Here is a 15,739-nt window from a genome sequence, read left to right on the forward strand (position 1 = left end):
TTGGTGGGCGGGAGATAGAAAGGGTTTGCCTAGGGAAAAAAATCACAATAAATGGTACTCAAAAACCCATACAAACTATGGAAGTTAGAGTAGAATTGAAGGAGCAAATCCTGAGGTTTTAAATGGCTCTTTATTCAGATCTGATTCCCATTAAAGTCAGTGGGAATTTGACTGAATTGAGTAAATATGTCAAAATTTAGTCTAGAAATTAGAGATGAATGTTTTCAGCCAGCTAGTTCCTGCGAGTGCAGGATGGTTCACAGCGTAATATTCTTAAGTTTTTTTCCAGTCGTCTTTGTCCAGATTGAAATGAAGTAGAACACCACTGAGATGACAGCTAGCATCTTGTAACATTCAGAAGTAAACAGTGGTACAAGTTCAAATCCATTGAAGAAATCCATCTTCCAACTAAACAGGCCCTGCTCTCTTGGATCATCGCCCAAGAATCTCTAAGTGGTACAGTCATTTGCCCCAGTTCCTCACCAGCTTCTCTGTGAGAAGTGTTTTCAAGTCTATCCAATGAAAGCAGACCCTTCTGAAGATCTAAAACACAATGTTTGGAGGATATCAGCATAACTGTTGCTCACAGGCAGCTAATCCAGTAATCTGCCAAATATGGCTCAGGACAGAACATCATGGAAGCATAGTTTTGAATGACCCCAGTGGTAGGGTTGCCACCACAGCTGCTGGGAGACTCCAGTAGGACTTTTTCCCTATTATTTATGTAGAATTTCTCTTTGGTTATTTTCATTCTGTTACTGCAGGGAACCTTTTTTGGGCCGGGGGCCGCTGACTAGGGATTTAATCTAGTAGACTACTTGATTACAGGCAGTCCCCGGGTTACGTACAAGATAGGGACTGTAGGTTTGTTCTTAAGTTGAATTTGTATGTAAGTCGGAACTGGCTCCAGATTCAGCTGCTGCCACCGAAACTGACCAGGGGCTGACTACAGGAAGCCCGAGGCAGAGTTGCTCTGCCCCGGGCTTCCTGGAATCAGCTGCTGATCAGTTTCAGCAGCAGCTGACTTGGGGACGCCTGGGGTTCTTAAGTTGATTCTGTATGTAAGTCAGAACTGGCGGTCAGTTTCAGCAGTGTCTGAATCTGGACGCCAGTTCCGACTTACATACAGATTCAACTTAAGAACAAACCTACAGTCCCTATCTTGTACGTAACCCGGGGACTGCCTGTATTGGTTTTTTTTTTTCAAAATTTAATGTGCATATTCAGTGAGTGACCTGGTCATAAACATTCCAGATTTTTTTTGCTAGTTTTAATATATCAGGTTCTTTGTCTGATTTAAATATGATAGATGGTATCAGAAGACCTTCCAAAATGTGCAAGATTGAGAAAATGTAAGAACTGTTTCTTAAACTAAGTATTGTTAACCCCTAAACAAACTATAGACTCTTTCTTCCACAGTCTACACAAATCTCATGTGCTACAGTCAAAACTCAAGTTGTAAAAGACTCTAAAGTGAAGTTGGGTTGACTTATCCTGAAATAAGGACCACCTACAGCAGGGGTGGGGAACCTTTTTTGGGATGGGGGCCTTTGACCTACAGAAAAATCAGTCGGGGACTGCACACAAAAACCCTTCACTGATGTGTTGCCTGACTGAGAAGGAGAAACACACTCCCCACATTCCCCTCGCAAACCAGAGCCTGGGGAGCCCAGCCTAGGAGACTTTGTGTGCTCCAGCCTGTGGTGGAGCAGCCAAGGGTAGGGAGGCTGGAGTGCCAGCACAGGCTCCCCAATGCAGAAAGGGTCTTGAACCTTGGGGACTGGATCCAGACAAGCCGGGGGCTATTCCCCACCCCTGACCTACAGTCCAAGTCAAGACAACTATCCGATGATAAAAAGAAAAAAGAAAAAAAAACCATGCACAAAAAACAGTTTTTTGTTTTTGTTTTTTTTCTTTTCAGTAAAGGCATAGCCTGCCCGAGCCTGGAAAAATCTCTCTGAAAGGTGCTCATTATGGTGTTAACTAAGATGCCCACTGATGATGATTTAAACTCCAATACTGTTAACTGTTTCATGCATCTAAGAAAGAAGAGGGGGATCACAGGCCTACATAACTGACTAAGAGTGATATCTTAATTTGGTGGTACACGTGGGTGATGTTGGATAGGGGTCACCGTTCATTTTTTCTCTGAGTCCAAGAAGACTAGCACAGCTATAGAGTAAAGGGCAGAGTGTATTTTGTAGGCCAACCTTAAACCAGAATCACATTCCTTTCCCACTCCCATCTGACCCCACCAACAAATATACTTATGCTTTTAACCTAGGAAAGAAAAAAAAAACTGCTGAAGAACTTCTCTTGATACTCTTCATCTCAAATAGCTTCCAATCCAGCAGACAAAGAAAGAGCAGCACAAATGGGCCTGCTCCTGCCATCATTCCGCACGGGGGCAGCCCATGGCTACAGGCCGACTCGGCTGTCGCCTAGGGCGCTGCCTTCAATGGCGCCCAATGATGACATCATCCCATTGATGGCCGTGCAGGCGGGGTGCCAATTGCGCGTTCCTCCTGGGGCACCAGCTGCCGCAGCCCACCTCAGGCCACTCCTGATTCCGCATAGCCGACAGGAGAGAATCATATTGCTTTGTCTCATGAGCGTTAAGTTCATGAGCGTAAGTAGCACAGTAGCATAAAAAATTAAAATGTGAAAAAAATATGACGACAATCAGAAGAGCCAAGATTTTAGTGTTAAACAGAAGCAGTGCTCTTAGTCTGAAAAGTACTTTAAAAATAGTGTTGTATAGGGTTTCACGTTTATTTCCCTTTCGCATTCACTCAATTTAAAATTAAAAAGATGGTTTGTTTGATTCTGAAGAGGTTGGTAGCTAAGAAGAAATCTGGGACCATTTCTACACTACAAAATAAAGGCTGAATGTATTAAGATCGTCTTTTTAACATCCAATTTTGCAAAGTCAAAGGTGCTTGTCCTCATGGTGTGCAAGAATTTGACATAGTTCAAAGCAATTCATTCCTACTATGATGGCTACCATCAACTTTGAGAGCGATGCACTGTGGGTAGCTATCCCATAGTGCTTGCGCCCCTTTGCCTTCTGGGTTATGCTCCCAGTGCACGCTGAGACCAGAACTGTACAGCGGGTAGTTCTGGGTACATTTAATCAGCAGTCCATAGTACACCGGTTTCCTCCCTCCTCCCCTGCTTAAGACAAATGGCAAACAGCATATCCAGGGCAGCAGGGGGGAGGGAGCACAAGCACGGGCTCCCCGATGATGGAGGCCCCTGAGCCTTGGGGACTAGATCCAGGCATGCTGGGGGCTGGGTTGCATTACTGATTATTCCTATATGTTCTGGCCACGGACCACTTATTTTCTAAATACATCTCTCCCCCCTCAGTTATTGCACAGCCAAACTAAACATTTTGGATCAAGATCTGCTATCGTTTTACTCATTTGATTTGCCTTCAGCAAGGCTGCATCTGTAAAAGTAAAATTTGGTCCAGTTATTTTTTTTCTTCTTTCTTAAATCTTTCTCGGCTTCAGGGCACAAGTGAAGTGAATGAGAGTTGAGAGGACCGAGCCCCTAATTTGAGACACTCAGCACCTAGCATCATTAGGCCTTTATTTTTCTCTTGGTTCTGAATTCCTTCCTAATTGTCAGCATGTTTCTGGTCTGAATAAGTCTAAAACTGTGTGATGTCGGTGGTCTCAGTTATGCCATATTTAAAGGGGCCAGATGCAGCATACATTTCTCAGCTCCATCAACTGCTGCCTTCATATGTGCAGCCCCAAAATTGTATAGGCTCTTTTTTTGGCCAGCATTGCAGACTTGTTATCTACTCCCATCCTTAGTTGTTTTTGGTAAATTTATTGTTTTCCGAATAGTGACCTGCCATTGGTTGCATATACTCCCCCCTTCCTTCCCCTCCGCCCCCGATGCACACTACCAGCTTCAAACTCATGTTATTTCCTACCCATGTAGCTAATCTCTCTAGATCAGGGTTCCCTGTAAAGCGTGCACCTGTGTGGGAGTGCACCACGAATTTCATTCCCGCCCACCCCCTCCGCAGAGCCCAGGGGCCATTTGGTGGGTGACTACCCACCCCAGGAGCATCTGGGCAGCCACCATGCGTCCTGCGTGGTGGCTGCTGGAGCTGGACTCTGGGCTGCGGTACCAAAAATAGCACCGTGGCCTGGCTCCAGTCCCAGCACAGTGGGCAGCGCGGCCCAGCCCCTAGGAGCAACTTGGGCCATGGCTGCGTGGCAGCTGCTGGAGCCAGGACTGCGGTACTAAAAATAGCACTTCAGCCCTGGCTTGAGTCCCGCCACACGAAGTGTGCTGCCCCATGAGCTGGGCCATGGTGCAGCTGCACCTGGGTTGGGGCCGCAGTACTAAAAATAGCACCATGGCCCTGGGTCCAGCCCTGGCACAGGTGCAGGTGTCAGGAAGGCAGAAGGTGAGGGAAGGGACAGGGGGATAACTAAGGGAAAGGTGGGTGAGGAGAGGAAGAGGCTTGTGCTGAGTGGAGAGGAGGGGGCCAGGACAAGAGAAGAAAGGAGGATGCACCAAGGGGCAGGGTGGAGGAGAGACACATGCCTGGAAGCGAAGAGGAGACAATGAGAGGAAAGGGCAGGAGGAGCGGGAGGTGGAATGGGAAGGTGTCAGTGGGGTTGGGAGAGGGGAGGGGACAGGGTGATGCTGGGAGAGGAGGGGAAATGGGGACAAGAAGGGAGGGGAGGAGGGGGTGCCAGGAGAAGAGGGGTTGAAAGAAGGGGTGGGCATGAGGAAAGCAGGAGATGGAGCAAGTTGTGTGAGGGTGCAGAGGGGCATGAGAAGGTGGGCACCAGGGAAGAAGAGGGCAGGGGCAGTGAGAAAAGGGGGAAGTACCCAGGAGAGTGCAGGGAGTAAGGGAAGGTGCAGGTGCCAGGGGGATTGTGGGGGTGAAGCAGAAGGGCAGACATGACAGATATGGGGAGGGGAGTGGAGAGGCGGGACAGGCACTAGAGTTCAGAGGAGCGAGGCCGGGCAGGTGGGTAAAGGGAGGTGTTAGGAGAGGGGATGGGGAAGGGAGTTAGAGGAGGCGATGGGCACAAAGGTGAACAGAGCAGGGTGAAGAGTGGGGGGGCAGGAGGATGTGAGACATGGCAACAGAGGGGGAAAGGGAGCGGTGGCACACATCCGAACCAGCGCACATGACTTCAGTAGTGGTGCACAAGACAAAACGCACTCAGCTCATGGATGGAAAATCTTAGGAGAACACTTCTCTAGATCCCCTTGTATGGTTTCTCTTTCTCAGTTGGTGTCTGTGAAATCTCCCAAGTTAATGTCTTCTGCAACTTGATGGTATGAGGTGTTTGAGACACAGCCTTGCATTGCAGGCAGCGCACTTAGCCTCGGGAAGGTGGCATAATGCCACTGGAGCTCTAGGAAATAAAAGGAAGGGCATGGTCATTGAGCTACCATTGAGGAAGTCCATTCTCTGTATGCTACCAGCTCTTCTGGCCAGTGCAGAAGGGAGTTGGAGCTATGGTTCTGCTTCTTCACACTTTTGTGGGGGGCAGACACCATCAACTGCACTAGCCTCTCACAGACTTCACACTTCTCAGTATAAATACAATAATTACTCATTTAACATGTGCCCGCTTAACACATTTTTGCAATAGCACAATTTTTTCTAGGGAACGTTTTTCGAATAACACGACTGTCCCCAAAATAACACGAAAATAATCAAGTGGCGGACTACTTCATGTGGCGGTATAAGTTGGTGAAAACAGTGGTAATACGCATGAGCAGATGAATACACGTAGTCACAGCACTCCTCTCACTCACGTGTTTATCTTTGTGTTTTAACAAACCGTGGCGATTCGTGTTGCTAGAGATCTTGTGTTGCTAGATATCTAATGTTGACGTTGATGACCGAGCACCAACAAAAAATTGACTTTGTCACCACCACCTGAAATGCAACCCCCACCTTTTCCATTATTTTTAATGGGAAAATTGTCCCCCGCATAGCACATTTTCAGAAACGCATCTGTATTGTTAAATGAGGAATTACTGTACTGCTATCATGTCTGCATGAAGGAGCCAGACACAATTAAGAGGAAGTCTCTTTCCACCTTTAACCCCTGAGCATATTCATGCATACAGGGGGCTTGAGCACCATCTTACTGTTTTAATGGATTTGCTATTCCTTGCCTGTTCAGGCTCATGAATGAAATAATAAATGCCTCTGGACACAACATTAATAATGCCTGTAGCACCTTACTGGATACCTGCCGGAAACATTTCCTGTTAGCATTACCCTTTCTCTGCAGTTTTCAGTTCCTGTAGCAGTGCCCAGACTCAAGCCCTTGAGCCATATAAGCCTCCATTAAGCCATTTTGATGTCAAAATTCTTGCAAGAGTCCCTAATCCACCATGTTCTTCATTTTTTGCAACCCACAACTGAGTTAGCTCCCTCCCTTGGCCAGTCTGTCGTCCCACTTTCCAGTGTTCTGAGCTATACTCACACCCCACTACATCTTCTGGCATGAGAGACGAGATGGCCATTGGACACTATGGCAATCACCACCTTGGGCGGATTTGCTAGCACTAGTAACTGAAACAAGAGATTTTGTCATCATGTAAATGGATTGTAATAGTGGTAGGTGTTTAGAGAATAATTATTGTCCTTCAAACTGGAGTGGCCATGAATGCTTCTGTTGGAGTGGTCCTTCGGCATGTAATTGCTTTTTAAAATCTGAAAAACGTATACAGCTAGTTAGGAGGATGGGGACAGCTCAGTCTTCCTGTGCACTGGGGTGTTTTCAGATGGTGCATATGCTCTGTTATGGTCATTCCCTGTTATGAAATCTGCTTCGGTGTATTGCTAGAGCATAGATTAGCTAGGCGTACCAAACGAAACAGGATTGCTGCCAGCTGCAGAAATTGGGAGTGTCTCAAAAGCTTGGTAACTGCTCTTGGCTCAGTAGCAGCCCCCCACCGAGGAACGGAATCTTTTCAGTATCCCTAGGGCAGCAGAATCCCCATTGAGCCTCCGGAGTTTGTCTGACCGTAGGAGTGCCTTTTCCTTGGATGGACAGTACGCTTTCTGACCAGACTGACCGCAGAAGGGAACACGGTATGCCATAGCATGGACTTCTAGTTATAAAAATGGTCGGTCTGATTCCAGGCTCTCAGCTGTAATATATTGGGCCTGATTCCCAGTCAGTGTAACTTGGAATAGCTCCACTCAAATTTATACCAGCCCCGGAATTCTTCACTGATTAGGAAGCTATTTATCCTTCATGTTCCTGTGTACTTGCTTTTCTAATATTTTGTGGTTTAAAATAAAAACTATACAATGACTAAAATAATTTGTTAGTTTTGACAGAACACCTGTGGGTTATTAAGTTGGAAACTGACGTAGATTTTAAGAAAAATGTGTCAATTGCCTTGTAAATCAGTGCTGAATCACATGAATCTACCAAAAGACAGCAGAGTTGGTAAGGCCAGGAACTCTTTCTCAGAGTTTTCTCTCAGAGTTTAGACCCCAATCCTGTACTATTAAAGTTGGTGGGAGCTTTGCACACTGACTTCTGTGAATGCAGGAGCAAGCCTTACATGTACAATTGTGATAGAGAGTCTCATGATTTAAAAAAATCAGAACATTCACTTATATAGGGAGGCTCTGCACAAAGCCCCCTGTATGGAAATATTGCCTTAACTCTCCTTGAGGAACGTGTGAGAGGATTCTGATCCCTGAAGACAGATCTCTATACAGATCCTGAATGAATGGTGAGGCCTGTGAGCCTAGGATCAAGGGAGCACATATTTAGCAACAACCCATTTGGTCCCCAGTGCATAGGGGCAAAGGATACAATTCTGTCCCATAGGCTGAAGTAACAGATCCAGAGGGGCTGCAGTTCCTTCTCCCTCAAATCTCACACAAGACAAAGCCCCTTTGTGCAAGGAGGTGTGAATCATTTGATCCTATGAAGGAGGAGGAGGCGTATGCAAAAGGAACAGTTCAGCAGCTGTCTTTGAAAGCTGGATACATTTTTGCTAGGAAATAAATAAATAGGAAATTGTAACCATTCAAGGGATCCAGCTGTTTCCCAAGCACCAAGACCTCAAGGTTCAAGGCTGTTTAGAGGTTTGTTTTGGTTTAATTAAGACTCAGTTCTGAAAATCCTTCCTCAGCCTAACACAAGCTCCACCTCAGTTGAGATTGCTAATAAAACAGAAAAATTATTCCTTCACACAGCTGGCATTCTTGAATGTCAAAAACAAAACAATGTTTCATGCCTTCCTTATGCCTAATAAAAGAAGGGCCCAAGTCAAAGAAGTCACTGAATACAAGAGAGCTAGGTTTTGACACTGACTTCGGTGATTATTTTAGCATACGCTGCTCTGGTCATACATCCATGAGGCATTACTTATTTCAGTAGACCTTGCTGAACAGGGCACCCATAGTTGTACTGGCTTGCAGGAGTGGGGCCTTGTGTTTTCAGCTACACTCACCAATTCAATAGCCTTATCACTCTGATTTAGTTTTGTAATGTAGAATTATATGGAACGGTCTGATTTTGGTTAAATTTCCTAATAACTGTAAGAGATTCTTGTCTGGAATTAGTAATTATTATAAAAGATGAAAGGGTAAAAAAGAAGCCAAGAATTCTATTTGATATTTTTTCAGTTGTGCTAGTCTGTATCTTTTAAAATATTTCAGTAAAATATTATGATAGGAATACAATTCCTAAACTACCTGGAAGAACTGTGCCATTATACATGACAAGAAATTTCACGTAGCACTTGGTGTAGACATATTGAAGATTTTGGTAGTTAAATTGGTCAGATTCATTTCTTTTATTTGAAAGATTTTGCCAATTAAATTAGTCAGATTAATCTCTTTGAGTTGATTTTTTGTTACAGAGAGTGTATAGAGATTCACTTTTATTACAATGAATATTAAAACAGCTAATAATTATAGAACCCTGAGCATAGCAGATCAATATTGCATCTGTTATAGCGCCAAAGAAGAGCTATTACTGCCAGACGTAACAGATTCTTTTGTTAAATAATTCCCCTGCACCGTATAGGTAAATACACTATGTATCATTTCATTCATTCATTTTAAAAATTTGGTTGCTTAGGACCGGATTGTGACCATCTTCATGAGTTACAACACAGAGACACACTGCTGCATCATTCCTTAAGATCTGTACAAAAGTGAGAGAACAGAGCTGAGGATTTAGCCTATTGTGGCTGCACTGTTTCTGCAGTCACTACTCTGCCAGTAACTCATTACTGGGTAGACTGCGCTGAGACACCTTAAGGATAAATATAGATTCTATTTGGACCCAAATTGTGCTCCTATCAGTGTCTTCAGCACTTATTATTTTACCCTTAAAAGCCTTGTGATGGCTTAAATAACTTAGACTACATTTTTAGAAATATTTCATATGTAGTGCAATAAAAGAAAATACAGTATATATTTTTCCTACATTTAAAGCAGCAGAAAAATGTCAACACACGTAAGACAAATGGACAGAATCTTTTAGTGAAGTCATGGGAGCTTTTCTGTTGATCTTTGTGAAAGCAGGATTGGGTCCCCTGCCCCAGTAATAATAATAGTTTCTATTTAAGGCTTTTTATCTTTGGGTCTCAAAGCCCACTTTACATATAAGGAATTGAGGCATAGAGAACTGAAGTGATTTTCTGTAGGTCACACAATAACCAGTAGAAGAGAATTGAGGTTTCCTTACAGCCACTCCAGTGCGCTAGCCCCTGTGACCATGTTGCTGCAATATGCAAAGCATCTTTGAAGTTACATGTTTTACTTCTGACAGTCTCTTGGACTATTTGATTCTGAGCCATGAAGGTTCATGATGAGCTAGAGACTGTAAACATTCCTTAGACTCTCGGAACAAATTGGCATTACACAAAAGCAGGGCTTTCTTTTTTAAATGTCACTTTTGCTAATCACTGTTGTATTCAAATTTCTGAGCATTGTATGAAAAATAAAAATGATAAACAAATAAGAATTTTCCCATTCTTGATGATATGGTCACGAAACCAATTTTTAAGAGATCGCAGGTTCTTTTCAGACTTTATGCCTTGCAATCGGGGAGCCAGAGATAAACAAGAATCCTTTCTAATCCAGGTAATACTATAAATATCATATTTTTGTTCTTGGTGGAGGCAGGCCAGATATCATCAGCTTTTCAGATGCACTGGTCTTTCTTAGTGTAACAAAATATTATGGCTGTCAGTTTGTTCAAGACTGTCTCCTTTAAAATGGTCAAACCCCTGATTTTTCACCTGTTGCTGAGGAAGCCTTTTAACCATATGTTGACTTATAGTGTAACATCTGTAACTTTTGACTCATTTATTTTAAGGAGGGGGAATATTTTAAGAAGCTAAGTCTCACAGAATTGTTGAAACACATTGTAAAGGGGAGGGAAATGAACAAGCAAAGCTTATTGCTGTGTGTTATTTTGTACAGCCTTCAGACCCTGCTCATGATACTTCTTGTTGCCCAATCAGAAGTCATAAGCTATTTTCATGGCAAGAGAGGAAGAAGGTCATTCCGTAAAGTTTTCTTCACCTGATCTGGGAACATTTGAACTTGAAACGAGGAGTACCGGTAGTTCGGAATAGGCACCCTAGTCCGAACTACCTAGTTCGAGCCCCGTGTAGCCGCGCTACACGGGGTTCGAAGCAGCGGGGATTTAAAAATGGCGGCTCCCCGCTTTTGCTAATGAAGCCCGGGAAATTCAAATCCCGGGCTTCATTAGCAAGTGCGGTATGCATACATTACCCTCCTAGTTCGAACTAGCGGGGTAGTGTAGACATACCCTCTGTTACACTGTCTACCCATTTTAGGAACTGTATAGCATCCATCACTATAGTATTTAAGCACTCTGATATACTAATTTCTTACTACTGAATGGTCAGGGAATTGTACAGTAGTGGTAATTTTTGGTTATGTGACATGATAGTTCTAGTCCTCAAAGTATTCTGCAAAATGAATTTTCTTCAATAAGAAGCCAAGTCTGTCAAACAATTATACTCTTAGGAAGAGTGAAAAGATATCTGACTCAGAAAGCTTTGTCAATGAATACCAGTGGCCAACTTCTCTCTTCAGTTATACTGGAGGAAAGAGCTTGGGCCCTAAGGAATGGTGCTCTTTCAAGTGGGTCATGTGTGTGTGTGTTATGGGTTAGGTGACTGCACTTTTAAAATAAACTGAGCCACTTTGGTGTCAACATATTTTAGGGTTGCAAGATTGTGCTATAGACAAGAATACTATTGTTTTTAAGATGATGACGGATTCTCACTCTGTAGCAACATGCATATATTACTGAGTGGGGTAGACTTTCCAGCAACTTGGGGTGTGTCTACACAGCACAGTTATTTCAAAATAACTAATGTTATTTTGAAATAACAATGCAAGTGTCTACACAGCAATTCTGTTATTTCTAATGAATTCAAAATAATGGACAGCTTATTCTGACTTCTGTAAACCTCATTCAGTTAGGAAAAACAGCTATTCCGAAATAGTTATTTCAAAATAGCTGTAGTGTGGACATTCCACTGCTGCTATTTTGAAATAGCTCCTCTCCAGGGCCATTCAAACTAATTACTCCCCAGAGCCTCCTGGGGGCTCTAAATCGAGATAGTACGTCCACACTAGGGAAGCCTGTCTTGGACTAATTTTGAGGCTTTCCTGTAGTGTAGATGTGCTATTTTGGAGTATTTCTTCCGGAACAGCTTATTCCAAAATAATCGTGCAGTGTAGATGTACCCTGGTGTTCTGAAAGAGTTTATCTGCTACAATGGACGAATGTGATTAATATTCACATTGAATAAAATAATAGCTTAGGTGGTGACCCTGCTCGTCCAGCTTTTCTCTTCATTCCAAACCCTGTTCATTGCACTGAGTACTCATTTTATTGGACTGTTTGTTCCTGGTAAACAGAGAGCAAATTCTATTTAATCTAGCAATACATCAAAACAAATATTTTGGACTTCTCAGAACCAAAATCAGACACAAACTATGTTTTGATTCTTAAAAATGAAACATTCCAAGCGTCCTAACGACATTTCTGGAATATCATATGAAAAACTGTAACTGCCACGGTAACTTCAAGATATATTGTTATTTTAGTGGGGATGGGGGCTCCTGCGATCCAAGATTCTCTTAATGCCAGCTGCCAAGAGAGTTATGGAAATATCCTGATTTTGGTACACCAGAGAATGTCATGTGAGCTCTCCAAATTAAAGCCAGTGTCACACTGGTCATTACTGTCATTCTACAATGTGTGAAGAAGTTATGCATATATATTGAAAAATGTGTTTTACGTCTGTATCAAGATATTTGTCACCAGCAAAAGTGAAAAACAGGTTTTCCTCCAAAAGGGTGATAAGAAATGTGTCTCTTTCTGTCAGGATGTAAATTAAACAATGCAGATTAATGCAATAGATACCTATTTACATATGAAGTCAAATATTAATGAGGAGGTGAGAAGCAAACAGGGAAGGGGTACACAGGAAAAAAAAACAGTCTATGGGAGGTTGTCCTGTCAGTAAAGACTATGAACTTTGGGGTATATCTAGAGGACAAAGAAAATTCACCTTCATCTTGTACATGGGAAGTGAATGGGCAGCATGTTTATATTCAGGAAGATAGATCTCAGCCAGTCTTGGTTGAAAATGCTGAAAAGGACTTTGGTTAAAATAAACTTCTTTAGGCAGGAGGTTAATCTGTTGCTAGAAAGTGTGTTATGATTTTGTTTCATATATAACCATTTGTTCCTAATATCTTTACTTGCTGTCTCCTGAATATCTACTAATTGATAATAAACTTATTCTTCTTTTCACTATAAATATATGTCAGCGGTATGGTCTTAAGCAAAGGGCTGGTGCTGAGCTGAATCTTACAAAGTGGTGTGTGCCTAATATGTATGTATGTTTTCTGCATATGTTTTCTGAATGCAAGTGTTGTCTGAGGGTACATCTACACTGCAATGCTATTTCAGAATACCGGAGTATCCCAAAATAGCTATCCCATGTCTTCCGACGTCCCTGTAAACCTCATTCTACAAGGAGTAAGGGATATTTCTGAGTAGTGCTTTATTTTGAAATTTGATGCTGTGTAGGCCACGTATTTGCAATTTGCGTAGCTCAAATTGCATATCTTATTTCAAGTTATGGTTCAGTGTAGATGCACCTTATGTGTATAACTATTCCTTTGAACAATATCCTGGTATTTCTCCAAGGTACATCTACACTACAGAGAAGTTTGAGGCTGCCACTGTCGATCTTCCAGTGTTCTAATTAGCGGGTCTAGTGAAGACAGCTAATTCGAACTGAGAGGGGCACTCGGGTCAATGCCAGTAGCCCTGCTTCCACTAGGAGTAAGGGAAGTCGAAGAGAGAGTGTTCTCCCTTCAACTTCCTGCAGTGTGGACAGTGCCAAAAGTCAAGTTAAGGTACTTCAGCTATGCAATTAGGGTACGTCTACACTACATGGCTCCGTCGACGGAGCCATGTAGATTTGTTTATTGGGCAAAGGGAAATGAAGCGGCGATTTAAATAATCGCCGCTTCATTTAAATTTACATGGCTGCCGCGCTGAGCCGACAAACAGCTGATCAGCTGTTTGTCGGCTCGGCGCGCTAGTCTGGACGCTCCCCTGCCGACATCAAAGGCCTTTTTTGGCAGCCCCAGTAAACCTCATCCCACGAGGAATAACGGGGCTGCCAACAAAGGGCTTTGATGTTGGCAGGGGAGCGTCCAGACTAGCGCGCTGAGCCGACAAACAGCTGATCAGCTGTTTGTCGGCTCAGCACGGCAGCTATGTAAATTTAAATGAAGCGGCGATTATTTAAATCACCGCTTCATTTCCCTTTGCCTACAACCCTAATCTACATGGCTCCGTCGATGTAGATTAATTTGACTTTATCCCGTAGTGTAGACATACCCTGAGTGACTAGTGCAGATGAGGCTGGACACTATGGGGTATGCTTAGAGAGAGCTTGGCCATTGGTGTGCACCATCCTGCTTGGAGTGGGTGAGATCTGTAGAGGCCTGGAAGACAGAACTTGTAGGCCAGAGGCCATTGGTTTTAGGGAGCTGATCCATAGAAGACACAGAGAAGACTCCTTCACGCTAAGGGCAGATAGTGGTGAGGCACCTCACACTTCTGTGTACCCTTGTGGAGCATCACAGATCTCAGAAACCACAGGTCCCTGTTTAACTATATAGGTTGCACATACCTCAGATGCTGCCAGTGCTGACTATAATTTATATTGTAATGTATATCCGTATTTAATGAGTGGATGTTTTGCTGTTGTAACTGGAGCAAGACAAATGAAGTTGCATGGTGAGCTTACAAGTAATATAAGATATTGACCTTTATTCTCTCCTTAAATTGATGGCACTACACAGAAGGAGGTACTGAGCCTGGAGTGTTTCCTGTCCGCCAGTGGTCACAATAGTTTTGTGTTTTATTGCAGAGTGAAATGGCCATGCTGCTCAAACCAATAGCTGACAAAATCCAGGAAATCCAGACCTTCAGAGAGAGAAACAGAGGAAGTAAAATGTTCAACCACCTATCAGCTGTCAGTGAAAGCATTCCTGCGCTTGGGTGGATAACAGTGGTAAGTTACACACAGAGTAGGGCATTTTTAAACACACTTGGTAAAATCAGAACAGTCCCAACTATTATTCCCATCAGCTTATTGCTACACTCAGTCAAGCATACGGGTGGAGGGCTTTGACTAATGTTTTACATCTTCTTTTATTTTTTCTTGCTATACTTGGGTGATGGTGCTGTTCTCTTAGTCTCCTAAACCAGGCCCTTATGTCAAGGAGATGAACGATGCTGCTACCTTTTATACTAACAGGGTGTTAAAGGACTACAAAAACAGGTATGTTGTCTGGTGTTAATGTCCACACTTTCTCTATTGATAGCTTGGAACTAGCTTTGCTGAGGTGCTAGAGAGTGTTGTCTTATTTGCAAACACATCACAAAAAGTGTGTTGAAAATGAAAAAGCATTCAACACACGAGCGTATACATACTGCCAACCACAGCACTACATTGTCTGACTGATCTACTGCTGTAGAGATGGAACTCCCTGACTACCCATATTGCTTTTCTGCTTGAAAATTTGCACATTAGCTCTATCATCTGGGGTCCAGCTCCGGGGAGTTGAGTCTTTACTGCCCTTTGATGCTGTGGTTCCAAAGGGGCTTTCTTTGCACCAATGCCTGGGGAATCTTAAGGGTGTTTGCACAGGGAGGCATATGATTATGGCAGCACAGTGCAGTGCTGCTACTGTTCTGTGGCCAGAGGATGACTCCTTTTCTGAGCCTTTTAGTGAGCCCTTGCACTAATTCCATTCACTGCGAATTAGGCTGATCCAAACCCCATTTTGTTCTTTTCCAGAACATATCTAAGCCCTTAGAACAGGTCTGGATCTGTGCATTTTCATCCACACAGATAAGGAGAGGGAAAGCGGCTCGCAAGTAATTTAGTTTTTTGCCCAAGTAAAATTTAATCTACAGATCTGAATTCTTGAGAAAGTTCTTTTAATTATAGTTATGAATTGCCTGCTAGTGCCCAAAATTATTTACTCAGGATAATTCTTTGCTCCATTTTAGAATATACTTTCTGAAGTGGCATAAGCAACATTGGGAAAAGGGTGTCTTTTTAAAAGGAATAAACAATGTGCATGATTTTTAGGAGTAAAGAGAGGGTGATGTTTGTTTAGTATTTCACA

At 43.1% G+C, this 15,739-nt stretch overlaps 1 protein-coding gene across 1 annotated transcript in view; it reads left to right on the forward strand.

Moving 5' to 3' along the window:
* Positions 1 to 15,739, forward strand: part of CAP2 (cyclase associated actin cytoskeleton regulatory protein 2) — a 119,781-nt gene that overhangs the window by 61,043 nt on the left and 42,999 nt on the right. The window contains exons 5-6 of the mRNA XM_075921220.2: positions 14,473 to 14,616; positions 14,801 to 14,886. Of these exons, the coding sequence (XP_075777335.1) occupies positions 14,473 to 14,616; positions 14,801 to 14,886 (230 nt within the window). The remainder of the gene's footprint in view (positions 1 to 14,472; positions 14,617 to 14,800; positions 14,887 to 15,739) is intronic.

The sequence above is a fragment of the Pelodiscus sinensis genome, chromosome 2 (assembly GCF_052426305.1).
Source record: "Pelodiscus sinensis isolate ZL-2025 chromosome 2, ASM5242630v1, whole genome shotgun sequence".
Lineage (NCBI taxonomy): Eukaryota > Metazoa > Chordata > Testudines > Trionychidae > Pelodiscus > Pelodiscus sinensis.